The 8999-nt window shown below is 51.7% G+C and overlaps 1 protein-coding gene across 2 annotated transcripts; it reads left to right on the top strand.

Moving 5' to 3' along the window:
* The first annotated feature begins 1325 nt into the window (after window positions 1-1325).
* CHST12 (carbohydrate sulfotransferase 12) lies at window positions 1326-8586 on the top strand. Of its 2 annotated transcripts, none has more exons than XM_074885825.1 (2): window positions 1326-1386; window positions 6817-8586. In XM_074885825.1, exon 2 carries the CDS (start codon window positions 6912-6914, stop codon window positions 8169-8171), a length of 1260 nt encoding a protein of 419 aa, XP_074741926.1. In that variant the 5' UTR covers window positions 1326-1386; window positions 6817-6911; the 3' UTR covers window positions 8172-8586. The 2 variants fall into 2 exon arrangements, with proteins under 2 accessions (XP_074741926.1, XP_074741927.1); XM_074885826.1 differs by lacking the exon at window positions 1326-1386 and adding an exon at window positions 1556-1619.
* Window positions 8587-8999: the final 413 nt, after the last annotated feature.

Below are 8999 nucleotides of genomic sequence, written 5' to 3'. Positions count from 1 at the left end.
AGCAGGTCTTGAGCCAAGCCTGTATTTACAAGACCTCACGTGACCTGCAAACACTGAAGGACCAAAAGTGAGGGAAAATGGAATTTTTCAAGCATATACATCTCCACTAAATACCTCTGGGCTGAATCACCACGAAAAGTTGCAGTGTTCAGAGCTATTTCATACAAAGAGTGGGACATCTGAGCTCGACGCATCGCTTTGAGGCTGTATCTCTGAAGGGAGATTGTGCAACAAAGAGTTTGATAATTTGCCATGACTGTTGTGAAGAGTACAGAGCCATGTGATGTGCTACTTTCCCTGTTTGTAAAACCTACATTTTATTAACAGATTTAAAAAGTTGGGGATTGAGACCTCGGAGGTGGAATCTGTAAATTTTCATTTGTAACTTTGATCATTGCTGGAGGTGAGACTGCAGCCCATCTCCTGCGCAAAGTGGGACCATGGTTGTTTTCAGTGCTGGGCTTTTTCATTTGATTCTTCTTGATCACAAATGATAAGAGTAGCAAAGGGCGCATGAACTGTTTGGGGCTTTTCAAACAGCATTTTCTAGCCTTGCTGTATCCAGTTATCCGTACTTTGCTCCTAATAAAGACTGCAGGGCTAGAATCCCCAAGGCTGGGTTTTCTTCCCCAAAACAGCTTGAAACTGGCTACATCTAACTGTGAGCTCCAGCAAGGAGCAAGTCGGGTCTCAGGAGGCCGTGTCCATCTCGAGATGAGGACTGTCACCACCACATCCACTGCTTGCTCTTCCTCTTCCTCGTCCTGTCCCTGGCGCAGGGCAGGTGCTGGAGGGGGTTTTTATCTCTGCAGCCCCTCAGCCCCCATCTGCAGGGCCATTAAACACCCACACGGGGTTACGGTGTGGCGTGAGTCCTCCACGCAACCTGTAACGAATTTAAACGCGCGTTTTGGCTTAAACGTTCCTTGTGTAATGGCTCGAAGGGTGGTTTGGCAACGCCGCCCCGCTTCAGAGCGATGTGAGGGGAGTCACCGCCTCAGCCTGCGCCAGCCCCGCTTCTCAACAGCCCCTTCGGTCTCGCTCCGGCTGCGGGACGGAGCCGGGCGCCGCTGCCCGCCGGTGCCAGGGCAGCCCCTCCGCTGCCGGCCGGGCCTGCGGGCCCTCAGGCCCAGCCCCGACAGGGCGCGGAACCCCCCGGCCCCCCGCGGCGGGCAGTGCCCCGCAGGCCGCGGGCGAGGCGCGGCGGGAGAGCGGCAGGGCGGGCCGGGGCCTCCCGCCGGCGGGCGGAGCGGCGCCTGCGCCGCGGCCCCGCGGGGACCCCCGTGCCCGGCGTCTCGCGAGAGGCGGCGGCGCCCGGTAGCGGCGGGACGGGGACGAGCAGCGGGAGGAGGAGAGGAGAGGAAGGCTCCGCTGCCCCGGCGGGAGGTGAGCGCGGGGCCGCCCACGGCGGGGTGGGGACGGCCTCTGCCTGCGGGCAGGGCAGGGCCCGGGGTCGGCGCCTGAGGGGACGGGACGGGCTGGGCGGCGGCGGGGCGCGGGTGAGGCGGTCCCCGCGGGGGGTGCCGCCCCGCGGCGGGGCTGGGCGGGCTGCGGTTATGAGCGGCAGTTGGGGCACGGCGCTCCCCTCCGCGCTCCCCTCCGCGCTCCCCGGCGGCCAGGTAGGGCGCAGCGCTGGCCGGGACCCGGGGCGGCGTGTGGCGGGCTGGGCAGCCCCGCCCGGCCTCCGGCTCGGGGGAGGCGGTTGTGTCTGTGGGTGCTCAGAGGTCTGCGGGGTGGCGAGCGGCTCTGCGAGGCGGTTCCCCTTTCAACCCTGAAACGCTGGTTTTCCCCCCTCGGCCGCCGGGGCTGGGCCTGAGGCTGGGCAACGGCCGGCCGGTGCAGCGGTCCTGGGCCGGTTTGCAGTTTGTGTCGCTTCTGGGCTGGGGAGCGGCTGCAAAAGCAAACCCAGGAAACAGCCTCCTCGGGGAGCCTTTCCATCGGCAGCGCAGCGCGGCTTTGAACGTTGCTTCACGGCCCTTAACGGGATTAATCCCGCTTGAACTTCATGCACGAAACTTCAGCGCAGAGCTGAACCACGTACAGCAGAGAACCAGGGTTCAATCAGGGGTTTGTAAGGCAAGCGCGGGCAGTGCGAGTAGCAGGGTCTGATTTCTGGCCCCTGTGTTGATGTACAGATGTTCTGGGGTTTTGTTGGCCCAGGCTGTAGGCAGCGAGGCTCGCTGAGACTCTTCCTGTGTTTGTAAGGCCAGGGATGATGGATGTGCTTCAGAGGTAATGAACGAACAGGACATGCAGCGTTTTGAGAGCTTCCTCCTGGAAATCTGAGAAATGTGGTTATTGAGACACCTTCCAAGTATGGCTATTAAAGAAGAGGTGACCAGTGCTGCCAAGCCTGTACAAACCAGTCTTTGTGGCAGCGATGGGAGGAAGGGTGCTGGGATGACTACATAGGTTAGGACATTCTTTTGCTGGTCTCTAGCATATATACGCTAACTTGGGGCAAAACATGCAATGCAAGCCCGATTTTTTGCTTACACTGTGCATTTATACTGATGTAACTGCTGATGTCGTTACATGGGTTAAAGCTTCCCTGCTCTGCAAAGGGTGCTAGATTTTTGGAAAGCTGGGGAGAAGCAGTTTATTGAATAATGGCTAAGCACGTGAAATTTGTTATTGGTACAGTGTCCATCTGCTTTGGCTGATGGGAGCTCATTCTCCTGCACCTGCAGGAGGTTAAATTTGTTCCACTTCTCTAGAGCCTGCTTATTCCCTAAGTGTAACTGGTAGCAGGTGCATACCATGATACGTGGGTAAAGAAGGCTGTGTGGGTTGAGGGATTGTTGGTGAATGCAGCTGCCCCAAGGGAAGTATTCATTTGAATTTGGGGGTTTTGTATGCTTTTAAAAGTTCTCATTCCACCTCTTTCCATCTTCAGAAGCAGGTAAAGCCAAGCGAGCCATCTGAAATCCCGTATCTTCTTGCGTTAGAACGAATGGGTGCTGGAGGAGGTGAGCTGGTGCTTAGTGCCTGACCTGTGCCTTGAGCTTTCCCACAGGGAGTTAGGAGCAGTGGGAGAGGGGCAAGCCTGGGGAGACACAGAGCAAGAAGAGATGGAATCTGCACCCAAGCCTTTGGATGCACAGTCCCTTCGAAACCATCACCATCATAAAGAGGGGTTATTGTCCCCTGTCTCTATAGCTGTGTGTAAGGTCCCTTATTTTCTGTAGGCCTTACTGCTCCTGTAAGTGAGCTGGAGCTACTTTCTTTTACAAAGAGATGCTGAGAGAGAATGTAGTTGTTACACAAAGCTGAGAGGAGAGGAAGAAAGAGACAGGAGTTACTTAAGCTGCTGTTTGCCTTGAGAGCAAACAGTTACAATCAGGCTCCTCCAAATCCCTGAGGAGCTGTATCTGCAATAGCTTTTGCAATAAGGGTGTTGGGGACACATCCTCCCTTTCTGGTTTTAAATGAGGGTTTGAGAGGTGGTTATTTGACATGGCAGCTTGTGATAGGAGAGGATGGGACCAGTGACCTCGGACTTCAGTGGCTTTCTCGGGCTTGGGATGGGGAGAAGAGTCCTTGGTTCACACCCAGGCCAGGTTCAGGTTGGAGATGATCATGGGATGGCTGCTCAGGGGATTCTGTGGGATGATTATAGCACTTGGTCCGTTTCCCGGTTTGCCAGCGTCATGTCACAGAAGCAGCTTTGTGTGGATCCTGGTGCACGTTCTTCTTGGCTGGTGGCTCTGGGTTAAACTTGAATGTAAATTCTTGGCTCCTCCTGGAGGCTTTTCCTTTTGATTCTGGCAAGGAGAGGATGGAGGCGCATTCCCTCTGATGTGCACAGAGACCTGTAATTTGTGCTTTCAGTCTGCAGTCTTTTATGAAGTGCTCAGGAAGAGGATGTATCGTAGTCAATAGAGTAACTCTGTTTCCTGCAGCATTTTTCTTGTGAGGGGGAATTAAGCTGTGTTATTGCTCTTTTCCAGGGTTCCTCTCTGGCACTGATAGAGTTAATAGAAGTGGAGTCATTTCGATTCTGTGCTGCTTGCTGCTGTGTGTCTTGGAAAAGCCAAACGCTCTGGCAGGCCTGTGTGCTGTGTGTCCTGGAGAGCAGGCTCCAGCCCTTGGGGTGTGCTCGGTGAAGCTACATTATGGTGGTGGCTTTGACGAAGAGCCCTCCTGTTTGCCTGAGGAGTGTGTGTGCCACACTCAGCGTCTCTTTGCTTCTGCCGCTGCTGCTGAGAGGGTGATCTGTCCCTGCCGGGGTGGGACAGCTTTGCAGAAGTGCTAGCAGGCTGCTGTGCTGCTGCCTGAGGCTGTGGAAGCTGCTGGGTACAGGGATGGCAGAAAGGGATGCTCCGTGCAGCTTTCCGGGCTTGCTGCATTCCAGCCAGCCTAAAGGTCTCAAGCAGCGTTGGAAACCCAGTGTGTGAGGGATTATGTGCGCAGTGGGCACCCTATTCATGCAAGAATAGGAAGCAGTCCCTGCCCTGAACAGCTAACCGCTCGAAAGCAAGAACAGATTCAGGCAAAACGCAAACCCAGAAGTGCGCCAAGCAGTAGGCTTGGCAGCGTCACTCCATTATCTTCTGCTGTTGGACCGAGATGTTTGGCTTGAAGTGCTGACGCACATATGTAATTTGCCCCTTCTTTAACTCCGTGCTCATCTCTCTGGGTGTTTCTTCTTAGTTCTGCTCTCTCGTCAATCTTGACTAGCTAAACGTAGAGAATTACTGCTGAGTAATACCTGCTTCTTGCTCCGCAGAGTGCAAAGTGTAATGTCTGCAGTTTCTTCAGCTCCTCTTCATGTGTAGAGTAAGAGCTTGGCTCCAGGAAACACAGCGTTTGGTGTTGCAGTGCAAAGCCACGTGTTAAGCTGCAGCTACACAGAATTTCTGGCTCTCCCTACCTCCAAAGTGTAAATAAATACACCAGGGTGGAAAAACCCTAAACCTTCGGTTCTGTGTTTTATGTCTTTTGGGACAAGCTGAGCCAATACTTTGATATGTAACTGTATCTGGTATTGTTCCTGTTTGTTACTAAATTCTGGTCTAATGCTTTTGCTCTAGTGTTTGAAACCAGGACTTTATTAAAGTCTGGCATCCCTGGGGTGTAAGCACAGCCATGCAGATGGCTCCTTAGACAAGTCATTCAACCCAAGGCTGCTGTCAGCTTCAAAGGTGCTGAGCACGTTTCCCCCAGGAATGTTAGAGGTCAGCACTTCTGCATATCTGGACTCTCACATCCCTGTACTGGGTGGGGTTGGTGGCTTGTGAACTGGCTGGGGAGCAACCTCTGTGTTTCCAGAGGAAGAGACCCCCAGTTTTCGTTTTGAAAAGCTTTTCAGGGTAGCTTGACCCAAAGTGGTTTTGTTTTCAGAACTGGTGTTTGTAGGGTTTGTTCTGAAGTTGTTGAAGGAATGGGGATGTCCGCAGAAAGGGCGGCTTTTCTTTTCTATCTGTAGGTGCCATTCTGTGTTTATAATCAGGGCTGGACTGTGCTTGGAGGGGAGGAGGCAATTGGAGTGGCTACTTTTTGCTTGTCTCTTGATGTTAAACCTTGCAGAAAGAGACTGTAAAACAGCAAACCATGGTTTCTCTCTCAAAATATCAGATAGCTGCTCCTCGCTTTACTAGGTTTTTCTTCCCTGGCTCTAGGCACTGGCTCCTTGATCACTTGGGGAGAGAGCAAGGCTGATTTGCCAGCCTGCCTCTGTGTGGAGCCTTGGACCAGAAAACATGCAGCAGCGTGGGGAGATGGATCTCTCTTGAGGAGCTTGCTGGTGGAAAGGGGCTGGGAGTCAGCGGGAAAGCAGGTAGCAGTGAAAAGATGGGACTGGTTGAAGTAAAAAAACCAAACCTGGTGCACCCTCCAGAAGAGATCTGCGCTGCTTTTTTAACAGTGATTTTTCACCTGTCTTTGATCAAGAGTTGTTAGGGATGAGCGTGATGGAAATACAAATTACATTCAACCAGGAAAAGAGGTCCTGACTCAAGAGAGTCTGGATGTGGTCAAAGATTTACCAGAACATCCTTAATCTCAGAAATCATTCAGTTAAAAGTAATCATTCATTTAGATTTTTATTGATGCGTGGCTCTTAATGGGGCTGTGACCCTTTGGGGTTTTTGTAGGAAAACTGTTTGTGTAATCTCTGTTCTTGACAAAATGAAATAGCTGCCAAGAGAGGTCGTGGAGGTGACATCTGTTGGGTGCCTTCACACAAATTGGATGAGATGGTGCGTTCAGGTGATGTTCTCAGCAGGGTCTTGCTTTAGCCACTGAGGCAACAGCATCTTCAGCTGTGTATTTGTAACTCCGAGAAGGTCTTCGTTTTCAGCACTGTGGTACAGAGGATCTTCATGGGGAGATGGCACCACAGTGTGATACCATAAGCTAACGGATTGAGCCCTCTTTCTTCCTGTTGTGTGTTAGATATGTTTAAAAATCAAGGAGGTCTGAAACATAGTTGGCTCTGTATACTTTCTGTATATAGTTGTATTTTTTTAATACTCTCAAACTTCCCTCTGTAAACTCTTGGCCTGAAATATATATATTTAGTTTTTAAAAGAAACCAGAGCTTCTCTTGAAATCACATGACTCTAGAAGCTTGAGATTGATGAAAAAAACATGATTGCTGTGGAAACTGGTAAAATGGCAACATATTATGCCTCCTTTTAGCCAGTCACACTCTTTTCTGTGGGGTCTCTGTGGGTACCTCAGACTCACACAGCTCTCCCCACGCGAAAGCAGATGGTCAGCCCCGCGATGAGTCTTGATTACTCAAGGTCATTCTCTCCAAACCCAAGTGATTAAGGGTTCAACTAACTTTTTTTTTTTATGGTACCTTTCCAGGCTCCTGGTCTGCAGCACCATGCTGGATCCCAAGCCTCACTCTGCAAGCCGGAGGTGAATCCAGGTGAAAGCCAGCTATCACAGTAGGTGTCAGGATGACCAAAGCACGGCTCCTCCGTCTCTCTGTGGTGCTGGTCTCCATCTTCATGATCCTCCTGATCATTGTGTACTGGGACAACGTGGGAACGGCTCACTTCTACCTGCATACGTCCTTCTCCAGGCCTCATTCCCCAGGAGGCATCCCTGGTATCGCGGCAGGTGAGGATTGGGAAGCCTTGCCAGATGTGGATGAATTTTTGGCAAAGCTGCTTAGTTCGAGCCTGAAACAGAATAGCTCTATCCCCCGAAAGACAGAGCAGCTACTTGTCCAGGGGTCCAGCAAGCCTGTGGTGAGCAATTTAGAGGAGAATGTGCGGGGCTATGACTGGTCTACGCACAATGACAGAAACAGCTTGGACCAAGAGAAACTGCAGATAGAGAGGCAGAGAACATTGCGAGAGTTTTGTGCCAATTCCAGCTTCACTTTCCCCACCAAGGAGCGCTCCTTTGATGACATCCCGAACTACGAGCTCAACCACCTGATCGTGGATGACCGCCACGGCGTCATCTACTGTTACGTCCCCAAGGTGGCCTGCACCAACTGGAAACGGGTGATGATTGTGCTAAGTGAGAGCCTGCTGGACCAGGGGGTTCCGTACCGGAACCCTCTGGATATCCCCCGGGAACACGTCCACAACACCAGCACCCACTTGACGTTCAACAAATTCTGGCGCCGTTACGGGAAGTTCTCCCGGCACCTCATGAAGATCAAACTGAAGAAATACACGAAGTTCCTCTTTGTACGAGACCCTTTTGTCCGCCTCATCTCTGCCTTTCGCAGCAAATTTGAGCTGGAGAATGAGGAGTTCTACCGGCGTTTTGCCATCCCCATGCTAAAGCTGTACTCCAACCATACCAACCTTCCCACCTCTGTTAGTGAGGCCTTCGGGGCAGGCCTCAAAGTCTCCTTTTCTGACTTCATCCAGTACTTACTGGATCCCAGGACAGAGAAGATGGTCCCCTTCAATGAGCACTGGAGGCAGATTTACCGTCTGTGCCATCCGTGCCAGATAGACTATGATTTCATCGGAAAGCTGGAGACGCTGGATGAGGATGCTGCTTATCTATTGCAGCTCCTCAAAGTGGACAGGCTGCTTCGCTTCCCCCCCAGCTACCGGAACAGGACTGCCAGCAGCTGGGAAGATAACTGGTTTGCCAAAATCCCACTGGCTTGGAGGCAGCAGCTCTACAAGCTTTATGAAGCAGATTTTGTACTCTTTGGCTACCCCAAGCCAGAAAACTTGCTTAAAGACTAAGTGATTGGGTGGTGGGTGTGGGAGGGAACATCTGAAATACCAAAAATGTTTAAAGCCTCCTCATTTTTGCTCTTAACTCCTTTCCCCATACAGGTTGGTACAATGGAATATATTTTTTCTACCGCTTCCCCTTCTGTTTTTGCAATAATGCCAGAGTCCAGGGTATTCCAGCCAGCTGTGCATATGCAAAAAATGCCAGGTTTTTTTTGTTACCATTTGTTTTCTGTTTTTTAAAATGTCCCCATGTTTTGCAGTGGATCGCTGCCCTTGGTCACTCTGCCAGCTGTGTCCTTCAGTAGCTTTTTATTAATACTTTTTAAAAATTAATATATTTAAGATATTTAATACAAAGTGTGTGTCGTGGCAAAGGGAGGGAAGGAATAAAAAAAAAAAAGTAAAAGAAAAACCCAAGAAATTATGCACCTGCCTCTGTGTGTTGTCTCAGGGCTGCTGTTTTGGAGGTCTGAGGTTTGCAGAGCACTCGGATCTCTTTGGGAGCTGGGTTTGTCGGTGCTGCCTTCACTGGCCACGTCTGCTGGTGGTCAGGGCAGTCGGATGGGTCAGTGCCTGCCTGCCAAACAGCCCTGGAAAAATACCAGTGCTCCGGTGACGTGCGCTGCTTGCAGCTGGTGAGCGTGCCGCCAGGGTCACAGGAAGGAAAGGGTGGTTGGGAGCAGTGACACCAAGCCCCGTGCAGTGTTCCGGGACATGCAGGTGGCCATCTCAGTACCTCTGCACTGCTTCACCTTTCGGCAAAGTGGTGGTGGGACTCTACTTTTCAAAAAGCAGTGGTTTCTCAGCCCCTGTATATCTTGCTAGCGTGGAGCA

The sequence above is a fragment of the Strix uralensis genome, chromosome 16, assembly GCF_047716275.1.
Source record: "Strix uralensis isolate ZFMK-TIS-50842 chromosome 16, bStrUra1, whole genome shotgun sequence".
In the NCBI taxonomy this organism is placed as follows: Eukaryota; Metazoa; Chordata; class Aves; order Strigiformes; family Strigidae; genus Strix; species Strix uralensis.
Note: the sequence above shows the minus strand (reverse complement) of the source record. Positions and strands in the feature narration are given on the sequence as shown.